General features: G+C 43.7%; 1 protein-coding gene and 1 non-coding gene across 2 annotated transcripts in view; both read left to right on the forward strand.

The window, feature by feature from the left end:
- The window catches only part of RP2 (RP2 activator of ARL3 GTPase), a 50,172-nt gene extending 45,181 nt beyond the window's left edge, over positions 1–4,991 (forward strand). Inside the window, exons 4-5 of the mRNA XM_049644594.1 lie at positions 21–106; positions 2,288–4,991. Coding sequence (XP_049500551.1) covers positions 21–106; positions 2,288–2,371 — 170 coding nt within the window. The 3' untranslated portion in view covers positions 2,372–4,991. The remainder of the gene's footprint in view (positions 1–20; positions 107–2,287) is intronic.
- LOC125932483 (small nucleolar RNA U13) lies at positions 4,484–4,587 on the forward strand. Its single transcript, XR_007460643.1, has one exon. It is a non-coding gene; the product is annotated as a small nucleolar RNA U13 (small nucleolar RNA).
- Positions 4,992–20,055: the final 15,064 nt, after the last annotated feature.

The following is a 20,055-nucleotide window of genomic DNA, read 5'->3' on the forward strand; positions in this document are numbered from 1 at the left end:
CGTCTTGGGTTTTCTTCTAGGTCCTGTTATTGCCTTGGAGTTCAGTGGAGATGGTGCTGTAGAAGGGTGTCACCTTATTGTCAACGAGATATTCAACGGGACCAAGGTACAAGATTTTATTGACTGTTTCTTTTTTTTTTTTTTACCTTTATTTATTTTTGAGAGAGAGACAGAGTGTGAGCAGGGGAGGAGCAGAGACAGAGAGGGAGACACAGAATCCGAAGGAAGTTCCAGGCTCCAAGCTGTCAGCACAGAGCCCGACATGGGGCTCAAACTCAAAAACCGCGAGATCATGACCTGAGCCGAAGTCGGACGCTCAACCGACTGAGCCACCCAGGCGCCCCTTTATTGACTGTTTCTATTTCAGTCACACCTTTCATTTCACTTCCTTTTCCTCATGGTCAAATAGTGCTTTTTTTTTTTTTTTAAATGCCTGTTGTTGCTTGGAATTAAAAAAAAAAACAAAAACGGCAGATCATGATTTTTTAGACTCTGTGGTGAATGATTGGGAGCCAAGCTTTGGCTGTTCCTTGCCAAATTAAAATTGTAATAGCTTAAAAGTTTACAAAATAAGAATCTACTAATTTCAAGACCTTCAATAATACACGAGTTTCTAATGTAAAAAAATCTCATTAAATGTCTAAGTCCTTCCTTTTTGGAAAACTCATGCTGAAAAATGTTCCGTTTCTAAGATTATATATACTTTGGACAGATGAGCCTGTTGCTTACTGTTCATTTTGATTTGCTTCAGTAATTCTCCATCAAACATTGAATCTCAGCTATATCTAGAAATCATTACGGGTAGGTAGTTTCTAGATATGTTGATGAGGTTGCTGCAGCTAAGGATTTCAGACTTAGTAACTTAATAGAACTCAAAGACCAAACATATAAGAATATTAAATGAGTGCTGATATAATTATTTTTTAAGAAATATCTGAGATGAAATTTTTGGCTTTGTTGTCTGATTTGGCTTATAGTTTCTTTTTTAAAAAAAATTTTTAGCAGTTTTTTTTTTAACATTTATTTATTATTGAGAGACAGTGTGAGCAGGGGAGGGACAGAGAGAGAGGGAGACACAGAATCCGAAGCAGGCTCCAGGCTCTGAGCTGTCAGCACAGAGCCCAACACGGGGCTCAAACTCACAAACCGTGAGATCATGACCTGAGCCGAAGTCGGATGCTTGACCAACTGAGCCACCCAGGCGCCCCCGTGGCATATAGTTTCTTGAACTTGCATAATTTAACGAACATTGTCTTTTGTCTCATTTTATCACCACGACAGTCCAAAGGGGAAGGGTAGATGTAATTAGGTTGAATAGAAGAAAATGGAGAAAATGGTTATATGATTTGGAGGTTTTAGATCTGAATGAGTCAGAGATAATCTAATCCAACGTTCCCATTTTACAGGTGTAGAACATGAGCGCAGAGAGGTTTATTGAATTGTCAGCCTCATACAGCTAGTCTATGAGGAAGCTAGACTAGAACCCAGGTCTCCTCTAATTCCTGGCTGACATTTGTAAAAACGAGTTTTGAAGGGTTCTACTGAGTACTGCTCTACTGATGTTTAAAAAATATGTTATTCAAAATTAGTAATATATTTTTAGCAGCTTTCAGAAAGATAATCTCAAGTTTTGCTCTTTAGCATGTTGAATTTGTTCTCAGGAAAGAGAAGAAACTAAGAGTTCTTTAAATAGGGGCGCCTGGGCGGCTCAGTTGGTTGACCGACCAGCTCTCGATTTCAGCTCAGATCATGGTCTCACGGTTCGTGGGGTCAAGCCCTGCATCGGGCTCTGTGCTGACAGCATGGAGCCTGCTCGGGACTGTCTCCCTCTATCTCTCTGCCCCTCCCTTGGTCATGCACATGAGGACGTGTGCACGCACACCGTCTCTCTCTCTCTCTCTTTCTCGATGCTCCTCCCCCGCTCCCGCTCTTTCAAAATAAATGAACATTTTTTAAAAAAAGTTCTTTAAGCCTCTTTAGTCAGTGGCTTTCATAACATTGACTGTTGGATATTTACAAAACAGTAACATCCCAAGTGTGATAAAGTACAACTGAAGTAGTATGAAAGCAAAGACCTTAATTATACCGTAAAATGCTTTTAAAAGAGTTCAGTGTGCATTATAGCTACTGAAACTATGTTCTATGGATTCTACAGAATACTGGTTAAATATTATAGATGATGTACTTGAATTTCTTTTAATAGCAAGCTTGTTCTGCAGATGACGTGGGCTTTGGAATTTGGGGATTACTGGTATTTATTTTTTTGCTTCTTTTGTATTTAAAATAGATGTTTGTATCCGAAAGCAAGGAGACAGCGTCTGGAGATGTAGACAGCTTCTACAACTTTGCTGACATACAAATGGGAATATGAAATGCAACATGGAACCAAGGACTTGATATTAAGCCCTTTTTAAATTGTGTGTTAGCGGTTTTTACTAATGTTAAAACTGTCAAAGCGTATTTTTAAATAAACTGTTGAATACTGCATTATTTACTTCAGGTTCGAAAACAGTTCGTTTTGGGGGCGCCTGGCTGGCTCAGTCGGTAGAGCGTGCGGGTCTTGACCTCAGGGTCGTGAGTTCAAACCCCGCACTGGGCGTGGAGCCTACTAAAAACAGAACAACAACAACAAGTTCATTTTAAGTTAAGTAGTTTTCATCAGCTTAAAAACTACTTGGCCCACTTCAGTAAGCTTGCAGTTTTGTTTCTCTGCTGAGGATACTGTCATTAGGACATAGAAGTGGCTAGCAGTTCATCATTTTAATCCTAATTAGATATTCTTTCAAATCCCTAAGAATTTAAACTTTCCTCAGTGCTCCATCTATCGTTTGAGAATACATTCCATTGCTTCTTTTCTTCTTTAATTTAGAGAGATTTGTTACTAGCTGATCGGTTAGAATGAACCTCTGCACATTTGTTTTCACGTATTCATATTCAGTTAAATAATTGCTTCCTAGTTGCATAATACGGCAAATGAGATTCTGTACGCGGAATTGAGATAATGCTTTGTAAATTGAATTTTTTTTAACAAATAGGTATTTGATGACCAGCTTTGCAATTAACTCTACTAACTGATGTCGGTATAGCTGTTGAAAGACTACTTCGTGAGTAGTATGATTATCTGAATAAATTCCACGCCGTGTGGTTTTTTTACTACAACTGCTAGATACCCTCTTCTGCTTCTTGGCGAGAAAAGGTATATGCAGCAGTAAAAGCACAGGAGCCCCGTCACCGGCAGTTTTCAGAAAGGCGAAATCACCTGCTTGTGTGGGTTATCAGAAGGATGAGAACGAAACCTTGTGACATTTAGGTACGAAATGCTTGGTCACGATGAAAAGCTATGCAGGTTATTAAAAAACTAGATCAATTTGATGGCCAGTAGATACACCGCTCACCAAGTTCTGTTCACGTATGATGAAATTCCTTCGACTGCTTTAAAGCATTATTTTCCAAATCAACCTGACCGTAATAATTTCCCAGGAGGTAGGGGAGAGCTACGGGTTTAAAAACCCACGTTCCTGGGCCCAGTCCTCAGATACACCAATTCAGTCTCCGGGGGAAACCTGGCGGTGAGGAGTTTGCCATAATCTGAAGTGACTTCAGAAGTGAAGTGAAGTGAACTTCAGAAGTGAAGGGGCTGAGCCTGCCATGCACACCACATTTATTTAGCAGCTAATAGGAAATTAGCTTTCATAGCTCTATTTTTAAAAGGAACCTTAAATTTAAATCTATTTTGGTAAACCAAGACTGAACATAGCCACTTATTAAAAATCCCTCTTATGATTGTTACTAAAAATGTACTTTCGTGTGTTAACTGCTTTTGGATACTTGCAGATTAATTTATAACTACTACATTGAACTGTGTGTGGATGTTCAGAAATAACGCAAAGACTTTTCACTTTAATAATATTGAGGGGCGCCTGGGTGGCTCAGTCAGTTGAGCGACCGACTTCGGCTCGGGTCACGATCTCCCGGTTTGTGAGTTCAAGCCCCGCGTCGGGCTCTGTGCTGACAGCTAGGAGTCTGGAGCCTGCTTCGGATTCTGTGTCTCCCTCGCTCTCTGCCCCTCCCCCACTCATGCTCTGTCTCTCTCTGTCTCAGAAATAACTAAACATTAACAAATTTTTTTTAATTAATAATATTGACCACCTCCCCTATGTCTGGCCTCGTGGTAGCCATAGCATTGTGTCATTTTGGTCTTTTGTAAGAGCATTCTATACTACCTACTCAACGTCTCCTTAAATCAGAATGATTTCATAAGATGCAAATAAGAATTGGTGACAGGTTTAACATCATTTCACTCATAATTCACAAATAAGCTTTGCAATTAGTGGTCAGAGGGCATTAACTTTTCCCATAGTTAGGCTAAATTAATCGTATTCCTTCTGATCAGTAATTAAATGGCGATCGTTATTCAACCCCATTATTCACACTTTAAAATTATTGCAGTACTTTTTGTTTTTCAAAAATATAATCCAGAAAGATTCTTTTGTAGTCCATAAGCGTGATGATTAGGTATTCATGCCGCTGTGTGACATGTGCCTCCCTCCAGTCCTGCTATGACCTCGGCACATTACCCATGTGATGTGAAAAAAAAATCACACAATGTTACACAAAGCTGTAAGCTGATTTCTTTATTTTATCTATGGCATTTTGGCAAAAAAAAAAAAAAACCCTCAGGAATATAACATGTAAGGGAGATGTGAATTTTAAAATATCCACTAAATTTAGGATCTATTAACCAAAGCCTAAAATTTTATATTCTTCAGTTGGATGAGAGCTTTTACCTAAATAAGCTTCATTTGTCTTTAAGGACAGTCATTTGACTTCTGAATGTTTGAAAAGGTTTTTAAAAATAAGTCGTGCTGTGGTTGTTCTTTCTATAATTCTAAACTCTGATAGTAATTATCCTACATTTAATTTGTGAATAGGTTTTGAATTCATGAACATTTATTAGCAATGAAAAATTAGTAATTTTATTAAGTTATACATGTTTAAACGTTACATTAGCTCATTTCTCTTGTGTTATCAGTACTGCTGTTTTGGCTTCTGTATATTTCTGCCTAGCTTTTGTATGTAATTTATGCCTAGTGTTTATAAAATGTGATTTGTAATAAATGTTGTTAAAATGAAAATGGCTGGGGTGCCTGGCTGGCTCAGTCGGTAGAGTGTGCGACTCTTGATCTCAGGGTCGTGAGTACAAGCCCCACGTTGGGCGGGTAGCGTTTACTTTTTTTAAAAATTATAAAATGAAAATGCCTTAACACTAATTTTTCAAGTGCACTTCTAAAACATACATTTACTTGTATGTGTGCCAAGATGTGACCATGGCACATATTTTTTAGTGATAAAGGTGAAATAGACTAGTCTAATCTCCGTCTCATGCTAATGAGAAACAAGCTGTGTGCCGTGTGTGTGTGTGTGTGTGTGTGTGTGTGTGTGTGTGTGTGTACACATAAAGCACTCTAGAGAAATGCAAAGGAAGCAGAAAACTTGTTTTAATCTCAGGAATTCCCAATATAATGTTTCCTTTGTTAAAAGATACATTTTCTTATGATTCAATATCTACTAAGATTAGGCATTTCTCTCATATTTAAGAAAATAATGAATTGTTTGTGATATAATTTCTTTCAGGTTTATACAAATGGACCTTATTTTTAAATTACTACCAGATTGGGGTGCCTGGGTGGTTCAGTCGGTTAAGCATCCGACTTCGGCTCAGGTCATGACCTCATGGCTCATGAGTTCGAGCCCCGCGTCAGGCTCTGTGCTGATGCCTCGGAGCCTGGAGCCTGTTTTGGATTCTGTGTCTCCTTCTCTCTCTGCCCCTCCCCTACTCATGCTCTGTCTCTCTCTGTCTCTCAAAAATAAATAAACATTAAAAAAAATTACTACCAGATTTACTAGCTTTTTGTACTCAACCTCTCCCCCCTCCCCCTGCCCCCGAGCCCATAAAGTACTGAAACTGTAGATTGGTTAGTTTTTAAAATAACATTTTTTTCTATGTATGAAGCTTCTCCATGTACATTTAAAACATGGCGGGGGGGGGGAGACAGAAATGTACAAGACACTAGAAAAATTCCTTCCTGTTTATTGGATAATTCTCGCTGCGTGGAGTTTAAATCTTATTTTTCTCATTTAAAAGGGACATATTTAGGGGCGCCTGAGTGGCTCAGTTGGTTAAGCGTCTGACTTCAGCTCGGGTCATGATGGCACTGTTGGTGAGTTCAAGCCCCACATCAGGCTCTGTGCTGACAGCTCAGAGGCTGGAGCCTGCTTCGGATTCTGTGTGTGTGTCTCTCTCTCTGCCCCTCCCCCACTCATGCTCTATCTCTCTCTCTCAAAAGTAAGCATTAAAATTTTTTTTTTTTAAAAAAGGGACGTATTTAACTGTTCCCTATAGGAAGAAACGATACTGTCATTAGGGTATGATTACTCCTTCAAAATCCATTCTAGAAACTAATTTATCCTTTAAAAGCATAACACTAAAAAATTTGAATTTTAGTAATGAAAACCTTTTTGTTCTAAAAATGGAGTCATTCACTGTTGACTTGGGTTTTCTTCTCTGGTAGATCGTGTTGGAGGGGTTGGCAATCAGTCTTACACAGTAAGCCTTTAAACTATGTACTTCTCTCTTGACGTTTTGGCTTTTAGTGGCAAACTCCAGCAAGATGATCAGAAAAGCAATCTCTTCCTTTTCTAGTGTTTGGGGGCTTTCCTGGTGAGGGCAGGTGCTCACGTGTAAGTAGGTGGCGAGGGGAGCAGGAGCACAGGTCGGCGAAGTCCCAGCCTTGGCGCTTGGGTTCTGATCCCCCCCCCCCCCGCCCAGTGGGGTCCTGCCTTCCCCACTGTAGTTTAATGTGGTGCACTTGTAATCATACTACTGAGAGGTAGCCGGCAAGTGGTATGACAAGTAATTAAATGATGTTCATAAAGTGTACCTGGGAAAGAAGACCTACTTTATGAATGGTAAGTATTCATAAAGCGAGAATGGTGTTCTTTTCAAGTAGTTCAGCTGGGTAGCCATACACCCACCTACAAATGAGCGACTGAATAGGAGAAAATGTGTATAAGAGGCTGTTAAGTCTTAAGTGCTGTTTTGTTTTTTCCTTTGCTTTTTTCTCTTTAATTTGTAATTTTTTTTTTAATTTTTGAGAGAGAGAGAGCATGAGCTGGGAAGGGTCAGAGAGAGAGGGAGACACTGGATCCGAAGCAGGCTCCAGGCTCCGAGCTGTCAGCACAGAGCCTGACATGGGGCTCGAACCCACCGACCACGAGATCATGACCTGAGCTGAAGTCTGACACCCAACTGACTGAGCCACCCAGGCCCCCCTCTTTTTTTTTTTTTTAACATTTATTTATTGTTTAGAGAGAGAGACAGAGTTCGAGCAGGGGAGGGGCAGAGAGAGAGGGAGACACAGAATCCAAATCAGGCTCCAGGCTCTGAGCTGTCAGCACAGAGCCCGATGTGCCAGGCTCGAACCCACGAACCGCGAGATCATGATCCAGAGTTGGATGCGTAACAGACTGAGCCACCCAGGCGCCCCCTAAGTGCTGTTTTCTTATGGTTGACCTACTTACATTTGTCAAATGTAGGTCAATTTGTCAGGCTCATTAATAAAACCTTTTGGGGCGCCTGGGTGACTCAGTTAAGCAGCCAACTCTTGATTTTGGCTCAGGTCATGATCTCACGGTTGCGAGATCGAGCCCCGTGTCGGGCTCCTCACTGACAGCGTGGAGCCTTTTCAGTATTCTCTCTCCCTCTCTCTCTACCCCTCCCCTGCTCGTGCTCTCTCTCAAGATAAATAACCAAAAAAAAAAAAAAAAGCCACACAAAAAACAAAAAACCTTTTATAGGTGTCCCTATGTATGTACACCTAACCCCAGCTGGTCCGCCCGCCTGAGACCCCCTGAACACCAACCCTAGTCCCCTTCACAGCCCTCGTTCCACTCCATCGAGATGAAAGAAACCATTAAGAACCAGGAGAAACTCGCCTAACTCCAGGCACAGTGCGCATTGGTGGGAAAGCAACCTCTCGCCCAAAGAAGATGGTTCATACAACAGCTACAACAGGGCCACCTGGGTGGCTCAGTCAGTTAAGCGTCTGACTCTAGATTTCCCTGATCTCGCAGTGGTGACATCGAACCCAGCCTCGGGCTCCACGCTGATCACGGAGCCTGCCTGAGATTCTCTGTTTCTCCTTCTGCCCCTCCCCCTGCTCTCTAAAATAAATAAACAGGGCCACCTGGGTGGCTCAGTCGGTTAAGCGTCCAACTTCGGCTCAGGTCATGATCTCACGGTTCATGGGTTCAAGCCCCCGCGTCAGGCTCTGTGCTGACAGCTCAGAGCCTGGAGCTTCCTTCGGATTCTATGTCTCCCTCTCTCTCTGCTCCATCCATCCCCACTCATGCTCTGTCTCTCGAAAATAAATAAACATTAAAAAAATTTAAAATAAAAAGAACAGCTAAAAGCAGATGATAAAAAAAAAAAACAAAAAACCTTCAGCTCTCCTTAAAGGAGTCAGGGGTAAACAATACCATATTGAAGAGGTGAATATATTCACAAGCCAAGTTAAAGGTAAAGATTCCCCAAGATCAAGTTGTGGGGAATTGTGATGAGGCTTCTGAGAACGAAGCACCCTGAATGGAGTCAACTGCTGAAGAAGATACGACTTGAGCAAGTTACTGGGAGTCGCTATTTTCTATGATGGCTGCTTATTAACATTTTGTTCATAGATGTGATCAACCCTGTATCTCTCCTATTTTTAAGCCCAAGCCCCTTGAACACTTCCGCTCTTTTCAGTCTGGGCTTGTACTGCATTCATTCTTTGCTGCTAGTTAAGCTGAAGAAACCTGGAAATAAAGTTTGAAACAGGGTTAATAAAGCCCCTTGCCTTGGGGCGCCCGGGTGGCTCAGTTGGTTAGGCGCCGACTCTTGCTTTCGGCTCAGATTGTGATCTCATGGTTCGAGGGTTCGGGCCCTGCATCAGGCTCTGTGCCGTCAGCACAGAGCCTGCTTGGGATTCTGTCTCTCTCTCAAAAATAAACATTAAAAAAAGAATATTTTAAAAATAATAAAGTTTTTGCCTTTATTAAATAAATAAGTAAATAATCAAACCTTTTATACTATTTCACCCTAACTTCCAAACAGATCCTGTGTTGGGCGATTTTAAAGTTTATCTCATTAGAGTCATCTGGTTTTAGTCCTTTGAAGGATCTGGACATTTTCAGTCCCTTATCTTGCAGATGAGAAAGTCGAGGGTCAGAAAGTACAATCACTGGGGGCGCCTGGGTGGCTCAGTCGGTTGAGCGTCTGACTTCAGCTCAGGTCATGATCTCACGGTTTGTGAGTTCAAGCCCCGCGTCTGGCTCTGTGCTGACAGCTCGAAGCCTGGAGCCTGCTTCGGATTCTGGGTCTCCCTCTCTCTCTTTCTCTGCCCCTCCCCTGCTTGCACTCTGTCTCTCAACAAAAACTCAACAAAAACTAAATGCTAAAAAATATTTAGAAAGTTTAATCACTGGGGCACCTGGGTGGCTCAGTGGTTGAGCCCGCTACTCTCGATCTCAGCTCAGGTCATGATCTCTGGGTTCGTGGGTTCCAGCCACGCATCGGGCTCTGTGCTGACAGCACGGAGCCTGCTTGGGATTCTGTACCTCCTTCTCTCTGCCCCTCCCCTGCTGTGCTCTCTCTCTCTCTCTCTCTCTCTCTCTCAAAATAAATAAACTAAAAAAAATTTTTTAAAAAAGTTTAATTGCTGAGCTACAGCGACTAAATCCCTTGACTTTCCCCACAGATCACCGGGAAAACGAGTCTCAACTCACCTGTCTTCTATATGATGCCTCTTTGAACTCTCATTTCCTCCTCAGTGCTCACGCAGTACTCTAAATAGATTTCCGAGTACCTGTAACACTTTATTCTATTTCCTTACCCACTTTTCCCTCGCATTCAAAGTGCGATCTGTGGACCAGCCTCACCTGCATCGCCTAGAGCTGGTCGGAATCTCAGGCCCCGCTGCAGATCCGTCGAATAAGGTTCTACGATTTAACAATGTTCCGGGGATTCATACGCACATTCAGGTTTGAGAAGCTCTGTCCTAGACCACTAGTTCGTCAAGCGCTGGAATCAAGGCTTAGAAATCTTTGCGTTCCTAGAGAGCAGCGTAGGGGCCAGTAATATGATCTATAATTCAATAAATGTTTTTAATTGAATGACACAATCCAGTGGTTTACTCTCCTCTCCTCGATTGCTTTTGGAACAAACACCATTTTTTTCTATATCTACACCCCCCCCTCCCCACCGCCGCTCTGTGTTATAATAGTAAACCCCGGTGTCTGCCCACTTCAGGCTCCACGGAAGCTTCGAGAGCTTCAGGGGAATTTGCTGGAAACAGAGATAAGAGCGCATCAGTTTCTGACTGAAAATTTCTTCTGCTGTGTATTCATATTCCAATTTGTTTTATTCAATTAGGAAATAAGTTGCAAAAAAAAAAAAAAGCCTAAGTAGTGATTTGTAGATGTTGGGGCTGAGTTGAGAAAAAAAAAAAAAAAAGCTGCTTGCTTTGGGTTTATGGAAGAAAGCTAGTCAGTCTCAGATCTGTTACCCTCCCTCTTTATTTCTTGACATCTTCCCACTTCTTGTGTTCAGGGATGAGCTTGTGGCCACCATCAATAAAACACGGGCAGGACTGTCCAGGGAAGTGTTCAGTGTTGCTATAAATCTGGGGGTGGGGGGGCGCGAAATATGGCGGTGACAACGACTTTTACTTCTTTCCTGGAACAAAGGCTTATAGATGTAAAATTTGAAAGAAAAGTAAAACCCTAAGCGCCCACGCTACCCTTTATTTACTTTAAGTGGTTTTTCTTTCTGTTTCCTCAGTAGAAAATAATGATGTCTTCATATGAGACTTCGCTGTCATTTCCTAGGGAGAAAGTGTTTCTTTGCATTTAGTCAGTGTAGACCAGGATTCAGATGGCATATGATCACTCCCTTCCTGTTACTGTTGTCAAGGTGATAAAAGAGAAAACAGAACGCGTGCATAAATGCGAGGCTCAGGTTGGAAAAGTCAGAGGTTTTGTAGCTTGAACCAGGGCTCAGCTTGAGATGAAAAAAAAAAATGCGCTGACCGCCTTTATACATCTTTGCTCAAGTGTATTTTATTCTAAATATTTTGGTGTGGACATGTACTTGTAAAGCGAAATAAATGATTGAAGGCTATATGGCAATGGGGCAGCGTTTTTGAGGCGTATACGGCATTCCTCATAGTGAATCTGACAGGACTACGTATAGGTGCTGTCCTGATTATTGTTATAATGAACGTTAAATACAGGTGACCCTTCAACAACATGGCTTTGCACTGTGCAGATCCACTCCTCCGCAGATTTTTTTTTTTTTTTTGATAAATACAGTACGGTACTGTACATGTATTTTCTCTCCCTTAAAATGTTCTTTTCTCTAGCTTCCTTTGTTGTAAGAATATAGTATATAATACACAGAACATACAAAATGTGCTGATCGACTATTTGTTACCACAGTAAGGCTTCCGGTCAACAGGAAAGCTATTGGCAGTTAAGGTTGGGGCGGGGGGAGTCAAAAGTTATACTGGATGGGGGGGCCGGCACCCTTGACCCCTACATTGTTCAAGGGTCAGCTGTATAAGGAAAATTGTAAACTGTGGGATATATAGTAAATAGATGCTCAGAATGTTCTAGTGCCCTTCCTTCACCCTTATAAAACTCATTTCTAGGAGTGAATTTTTAAAAATTGTGGTAAAAAGGGGCATTTTTATGGGATAATGTTGCATTCCCCCTGCCCTCTCCCCCACCTCAATTGTACGTGAGGAGGTACCTCCCACCTTATTTGAAGGGGCAGAAATATTTCTTTTTAATTTTTAATGTTTATTTATATTTGAGAGAGAGAGAGACAGAGAGAAGGAGTGATAAGGGGAGTGGCAGACAGAGAGGGAGACGCAGAATCCGAAGCAGGCTCCAAGGCTATGAGCTGTCAGCACAGAGCCCGGTGCGGGGCTCGAACCCACAAGCCGTGAGATCATGACCTGAGCCGAAGTCGGAGGCTTAACCGACTGACCCATCCAGGCGCCCCTACAAATCTCTATTTTTATGATCGAGGACACTGAAGCTTACGGAGGTTAGCTAAGTTGACTGTGGTCAAACAGGTGCTAGGAGCATAGTCTAGACAAGGCCAGAGAGAGCAGATTAACTCCAAAATCCATGCTCTTAACCATCGCACGGTACCGCTCAGCAATGATAACAATAGTAAAAATAATTGCAGCTGTTTATTGAGCACTTGCTATGACGGCCGGGCGCTGTGTTCAGGACTTTGCATACTTTAAGCCGCTTGGCCTTCACATCAAATATACGAAGGCTGTGTTGTGGGTCCCGTTTTGCCAAAGAGATGAAAAGTTAGGCCTAGCACCTCATTCGTTTAGGGTCGCCCGTTTGAGATTGGTAAGTGGGGGTACCCTAAAGGACGAGATCAATACGGTTCAGGATGTGTTTGGCCAGGGTACGGCAGAACCTGAATCCGGCCCCGATGCCCCGCTTCCAGGGGGTCTCCCGAGGGAAAGCTATGCTCAGAGGGTAAAACAAAGCATGACGTCCCTTTATTATTAGCTGGGGCCTTGGCCCCAAACTCCAGTGTATCCCACCATAAGGAGTGAGGCCATGAGCCACCACTGCAACTTCCTATGCCCGATAGGCCTGAGGCCTCCAAAGTCCACATTCTAGGCTTGGTTCTCCCTCCACTGAGGTGACAAGGCCCTGGCTAGGGGGGGTTAGGGGAAAGAAAGACCGTTTGTCTTGACGCCTGGGAGCCTCTGCCCCCAGAACAGAGCTGCTGCCAAGGAAGGGCGAGTGAAATGGCCCTTCCAGACAGAAGATGGAGACAAACCTATACGAACCACTTAGCTCTTTGCTCCTCTGTAAGTGCCACCCGCTGTGGCTGTGGTTCAACCCAGTGTTCTAGAATCTTCCCCGTCCAGATCAGCACTCCTTTTTGGGGTGGTGGCGATGGGGGTGAGAGAGGAGAAGAGTAACCCTGAGCTTCCTTCCCCCTCAAGACCAGCATTATCATAGCAAGTAAATGGTAGAGCTGAGGTTAAAACTAACGTCTGTCTCTTAACCACTATTCCAGAGGGAGAGGCATATCCAAAGTCCTTGTGGGTATGGGTCAAAATACATATGACTGGGACACCTGGGTGCCTCCGTCGGGCGAGCGTCCGGCTTCGGCTCAGGTCATGATCTCACGGTTCGTGAGTTCGCGCCCCGCATGGGGCTCTGTGCTGACAGTTCAGAGCCTGCTTCGGATTCTGGGTCTCCTTCTCTGTCTCTGTCTCTCTCAAAATTAAGTCAACATTTAAAAAAAAAAAACCAAACAATAAAAAAACTAATGAAAAAGACAAATAAAAAATAAATCGCACTTTTCATCACTCTCATGTGCTTTCAAATGTCTCCGAGCTGCCACAAAATGTATTGCATGTTTTCCAGCCCGTGGGTGTGAAACGTAGAACCAAATAATATTCGGGTAATACACCTGTACCCAGATGCACTGTGTGTTCATTTGCTCCTTCACTGATACGTCCACTAGGTTATTCGTTAACTTAAAACGGGAAAGGTCATTTGGTGCCAGGTACCATCCTCGTGATGACGAACGCCGCTCTCCACCCTCTGCGAACTCGTTGAGCGTGGCTCCCGGGGCCAGGCACCGTGCGAGACCCCTTTCCTCCCACTTGGTTGACACGCCGTCCCCTTTGGCCGGCTCATTTCTTTTCTCTGCCCTTCCTTGTCTGTCCTGCATCTCCGCTGTCATCGGGGGACAGAGCTCCGCCTGGGGTCCTCTGCCTCTCTCACACGAACCTTCCTCACACCTTTGACCGGCACCCCTAAGCCCAGCCATTCCCCTGACGGCCTCTTCCTCCACCTTCAACCCCCCGCAGTAGGTTCGTTGAATAGCCTGACGGTCTCGCTCCGAGTCTCACCATCTACTAAACTGAACTCCTCGCGCTCCTCCTTCCCAGATGGTCTCCCTGACCTGGCATCCTCATTTCCGCGGATGGCACGCAATTGTCTGAGTCCTACCATTGACCTGTGGGGGGTCATCTTAGCATGTGGCTTTTCTTTTTGTCACCCCCACGAGGCAGTTCTTAAGCAGCCTCGCTGAAATGCTCTCATCTTCATCCTCTCCTTTTCATGTTCATCCTCGCCAACCTAACGTGGGCCATGGTCACTACGTCAGCCTCCTTGCTGGGGCGCCTGCTGAAGATCCCTGCTTGCTTCTTGCCACGCGTCGCATACACGGCAGGGCAAAAGAGCTAAATCGTTAGGAGCATGGCCCCTGGGGGTGCTTTTGTTATCATTAGTTTTGTCTTGTGACATCTTCTATTCTGGCACTCTCAAATCATTTCATTTTCTCCCAAACTAGATTGTCAGCTTTTTAAAAAATTAAAAAAAAATTTTTTTCTTTAATGTTCGTTTATTTTTTGAGAGAGCACGAGCGGGGGAGGGGCAGAGAGAGAGGGAGACACAGAATCCGAAGCGGGCTCCAGGCTCCGAGCGGTCAGCACAGAGCCGGACGCGGGGCTCAAACTCACGGACCACGAGATCATGACCTGAGTCGAAGTCGGATGCTTAACAGACTGAGCCACCCAGGTGCCCCTAGGCTGTCAGTTTTTTGAGTAAGCTGCGTAACGCGTGCCCTTGTGTTGAAGCCCGGGACCACTTTCTTAACAAAAGCAACATCAAAAACTGAGCGGCAACTGACATGCCAGGTACTTTCATAAAATTAACCTTGGTATAGCCCACAGTGACTATCACACGATGTGGAGATAAGCCAACAGATACTTATCTGTTTGAAGAGCTCAGTCGTCCATTTTAGCCATTTGATATCCTGTCAAATAGGGCACGATCCGTGGAAACTGGTCTTTGCTTAAATTCCTCTCTCCCTGCCTGGAATCCCTTGATCACTCTCCCCCTTCCCTCCCTCCCCCCTACCCCAAAGCTTCACATTCTGCCCCTTCTTCAGGACTGGCCCGAGTTCTGTATCCTCCAGGAAGCCCCTGACCCCTGGTCATTTGAACCGGTCATGTCAGAGTTGCACCGAACAACAGTGTGGACATGAGAATCCTCAGACCTGGATTTGATGTACAATTCTGCTACATATTTCCTGGGTAGCTCTCCACAAGGTGTGTTAGGTCTTCGGTTTTCTCATCTGTAAAATGAGACTTATGACGGCTTTGCAGTTATTTTGAAGTATTCAGGGAAATAAAAGTAAGAAGGCTAGCCTCAGCGTTAGTTTTTCTCTTTGATCATACCAAAACCTTAGAGTTTTACTTTTCTCATGTCTTATTTTTCCAGAATGATGCAAATAAGTCCTGTTTGGATGAGTACAAACATGTTGGGGGCGGGGGGGGGGGGGCTCTGCTACTCTAATACCTGCCACTCGATCGAGAACTTCTTTTGAATATCTATGAGCAGTGAACCTATGAGCTGAAACAGTAGGGTGTGTGTAGGAGGACGGAGGAAACTGTTAGCAGGGTACCAAAAAAAAAAAAAAAAAAGAGGAAGAAGAGGGGGAGGAGAAGGAAGACGATGATGCTGGGTCTCACGTAACACAGTCTTTTTTGTTAATGTTTACTTATTTTTGAGAGCCAGGGAGAGAGAGAGCATGAGCGGGGGAGGGGCAGAGAGAGAGAGGGAGGCACAGACTCCAAAGCAGGCTCCAGGCTCCGAGCTGTCAGCACAGAGCCCGATGCGGGGCTCGAACTCACGAGCCGGGAGACCATGACCTGAGCCGAAGTCGGGCGCCTAGACGACTGAGCCACCCGGGTGCCCCTCATGTAATGCAGTCTTGCAGTAGGCAGCTAGTCAGCCAAGCAACTCCACGATGTGTGTAAGACCCTAGGCTCTCTCTTCCTGCCCTGCTCTCCTAAACTGGTAGCTTTTTCTTTGCACCAGTAAGATGGGTCTCATCATCAAGGATCGTGACTGCATTCCAAGTAGAAAGAATGGAGAAGGTGAATGGCAAAAGGCCAGCTGAGTCTGTCCTCTTCGTCAAGAAAACAGTAACTTTCCCAGAAGCCTTAGTAGGCTTCTACTCTTCTCTCTCGTTTGCCGGGGCTGGATCACATGGCCACCCGAACTTTCTAGGGAGGCTTGCGGAGGTGAGTATTCTTCCTGGGCACATCATCTCCTTGGAAAATGGAGGTTCTGACGGTGAAGGTGAAAAGGATGCGCACTGGGTAAACGACACCCAGTATTTGCCACAGGAAGCTTACCATCTGTTCAGTTAGGATACACCATGAACAGATGGGGGGAGAAAAGGCTAAGAACATTTCCAAAAGTAACCGAAAGGTTTCCGCAGAGGGATAAAGAATGGGCCGAAATCATTTGGCTGAGGTCTCACAGGGAAGTAAATTCCCAAGAAGCTTCCAAAGAACTTTCGGAACAAAATTATTGCTGTTGTGATTAAAACGAACGCTGGCTCACGTATCCCATCAGACACGTAGGGTTCACGGATGGACTTGGATGGAGCGCAGAAAGGCTGGAACCGTTTTTACGGGCTCCTGTCCCACAAGGTCATGGGGTTTCTATCTTCAGAAAGCTGAATACAGACTCTGAGAACTCGTTTAGATGATGGTTCCCAAGAGGAACCACTCCTGGGCCACACATGGTGTGGTTTACTTTCAATATGGAATACGATGTTTAGTCTCTAAAGCTGAGCATTCTCTGGAATCAGACACTTCCTTAATCCCTTTTGACATTTCTGATTTAGAATCCAATCTAAAGAGAGCATACAAAGTTCAGGGAAAATTTAAAAAAAATTTTTTTCTTAAGTGCATATCGATGCTGGGTTTACACATAGAAATGAAAACAGTGATTGTACCATCCAGAATGCCACCAGAGAAACAGAATCTTTAGGATATATATATATATATATCAAGAATTTTAGGGATGCCCGGGCGGCTCAGTCGGTTAAGTGTCCGACTTCGGCTCAGGTCATGATCTCGCGGTTCACGAGTTCGAGCCCCGCATCGGGCTCTGTGCTGACGGCTTGGAGCCTGGAGCCTGCTTCGGATTCTGTGTCTCCCTCTCTCTCTGCTCCTCCCCTGCTCGTGCTCTGTCTCTCTCAAAAATTAATAAAAGTTAAAAAATTTTTTTTAAATCTTATTGGAATGAATGGGCTTGGGTGATTGTGGGGGCTGGCTAGGTCAAGTCCAAAATCTTAAGTCTGTAGGGAAGAGCATCAAGAAGGGCAGGATGGAACTCAGGCATGAGCGGATGCTGCCCTCCACAGGTGAAAATTCTACTTTAGGGGAAGCCTCCGTTCTGCTCTTAAGGCCTTCAACTGATTGAGTCAAGCCCACCCAGATTATCTCGGATAATCTTCCTTATTTCCAGTCAACTGCTTAGAGACGCAAATCACGTCTATAAAATACCCCTAATTTAGGTTAGCATTTGATTGAAAAACTGGGGACTGCAGCCTAGCCGTGTTGACACATAAAACTGAGCCTTCCAGTGATGGTTGGTGTTTCATTTTGTTTTCAGTTTTCCACCAGTGAACACTTTCTTCTTGGTGAAAATAAATCATAAGCCCAGACAGGCTTCCAAGAAGGGAGAGAGTCAATATCATCAATCTGTGGGATTGGCATTAATACGTATTTGGTCTATGAAGGTCATTAACCATCTGGTAAAAGGAAGCTTCATTGATTACAGCTCCTCCTTTGGGTGTCTGCTGTTGCCTGATTCCACTAAACTGTTTCCAGTTTATTGGTAGGAAAATTAGTTCTCCAGTTCAATCGACGTTTAACACCTAAAAAAGGAAGGAAGCATTTCAAGGAACAGGTGTGTGTTTCTTCACTTGTAAATCATTTCTTCATGCCACAAATATTTAATGAGTACTGGGCTAGGTTACTTGGCTATCTCCACTCTCCCTTGAGATCAAAATGGTGGATTACACTTGTAGGAAAATATCACTTACCCGAACTGACTTAAGGATACATTGTTTTGAAACCGAAATAAACCAGTAACCATTAAAAAAAAATGGTGGACACTTGGGGCACCTGGGTGGCTCAGTCGGTTAAGCAACCGGCTTCGGTTCAGGGCATGATATCATGGTTCATGAGTTCGAGCCCGGAGTCGGGCTCTGTGCTGACAGCTCGGAGCCTGGAACCTGTTTCGGATTCTGTCTCTACCCCTCCCCTGCTCATGCTTTGTCTCTCTGTCTCTCTCAAAAGTAAACATTAAAAAAAATTTTTTTTTTAATGCTGGATGCTTTAAATACTGAAACCTACACAAGAGCAGAAAGCATTTTGTTTCGAAATGTACCTACCGTCTACGACTAATGTGGGAAAAGTTATTTTCTTTCGGAGCCTCAGTTTGCTTATCTGTAAAATGGGAATAATGCTTGCTATCTTGAGGGTTTAGGGGAGGATTAGATGAGAAAATATGTTCAACACTTGGAGCACGTCTGATGCTCTACAGATACTGATTTTTGGCCTCCGTCTATGTATATCGTCTCAAGTTGATAGCATTGTTGGATATCAATATGAGGCAAAGAATCAAGTGAGGTTGCTAGTGTCCATGAACTGACTATACTCTCTGTAGTTTCCTTTGTAGTTACTTATGTGCATGTAAAGACCATTTTTACACGTTACCATTTCTACACAGGTGTAGATAAACTTGTCAAGTATTTACGATTGCTTTTTTGCCCGAAACATCAGCATTCTTTCCCAATTTTATCTGGAAATGTTTCCGTGAATCATAGTGGTGAGGTTCGGAGCAAATGTTAGATGCCACCAGGTTTCGCAAGTTTGAAATCGTTTCTGACTCAGGAAAAAGGAGTATTCTTAAATTCTTTTCCAGATCAGACTTGGTCATGTCTGATGCACTAGTTGGCAGATGTCCAAGTTGTTTCGTTTTATTATTAACTGTTAATTATACAAATAATATTTTATTTTCCCCCCAAAATGTAAATGAGTCTAAAATCTCCTTTGATCCCTACTACTCAGTGGTAACTACAATTATCAATTTGGTCTGTATTCTTCCCGACCATTTGTCTGCGGATTTACACATATATTACAGGATACAGACAGATGAACTTACGTGGAAAGTAGCTATTTTACTCATCTAAGGAAAATGGGGCCCATTATTGATTTTATCATGTAAACTTTGGTGTGATGGGTAGGAGAGATTGGAGAGGAGAGAAGGAAGAGAGGTCTCTCCGAAAGTGATTGTTTACTTCTCTATAGTCCATTTCACTTTGGTTTTTTGAGTCAGTTTCTTGCAAGTTACACCACCAGAGTGTCTGCTGTGCACATGCAGAAGCAGCTTAAGGATGCTGCATCCAGGGGCTCCTGGGTGGCTCAGTCGGTCGAGCGTTCGACTTTGGCTCAGGTCGTGATCTCATGGTTTGTGAGTTCGAGCCCCACATTGGGCTCTGTGCTGACAGCTCGGAGCCTAGAGCCTGCTTCAGATACTGTGTTTCCCTCTCCCTCTGCCCCTCCCCTGCTCATGCTCTCTCTCAGTCTCAAAAATAAATAAACATTAAAAAAAATTTTTTAAAAAGCCTCATCTAGTTTCATCAAAGGGTCACGGCTCAACAAAGACTGGATACGCAACCCCTGTGCCTTGTGAAAGTATCTCTCCACCAAAGCCTATCATCAGTCCCATTTTACAAATTAAAAAAAGAAAAAGGAAAAGACTTTGGGCTTTAAAGTGTAAACTGGGGGTGCCTGGCTGGCTGAGTCAGTAGAGCATGCCATGCTTGATCTCCAGGTCATGAGTTCAAGCCCCACATTGGATGTAGCGATTGCTTTAAAAAAAAAAAAAAAAGTGCAAACTGAGGTCGCCAAAGGTAAATTCTGTTTTCCAACGGAAACAAATCTCTTCGTTAAGCATTTCATCAATTTCTTTTAAAATAGGAGGGGAGGGGCGCCTGGGTGGCTCGGTGGGTTGAGCGTTGGACTCTTGATTTCGGTATAGGTCATGATCCCAGGGTCATGAGATCGAGCCCCGAGTTGGGCTCTGCACTGAGAGTGGAGC

Source organism: Panthera uncia, chromosome X, assembly GCF_023721935.1.
Source record: "Panthera uncia isolate 11264 chromosome X, Puncia_PCG_1.0, whole genome shotgun sequence".
NCBI lineage: Eukaryota > Metazoa > Chordata > Mammalia > Carnivora > Felidae > Panthera > Panthera uncia.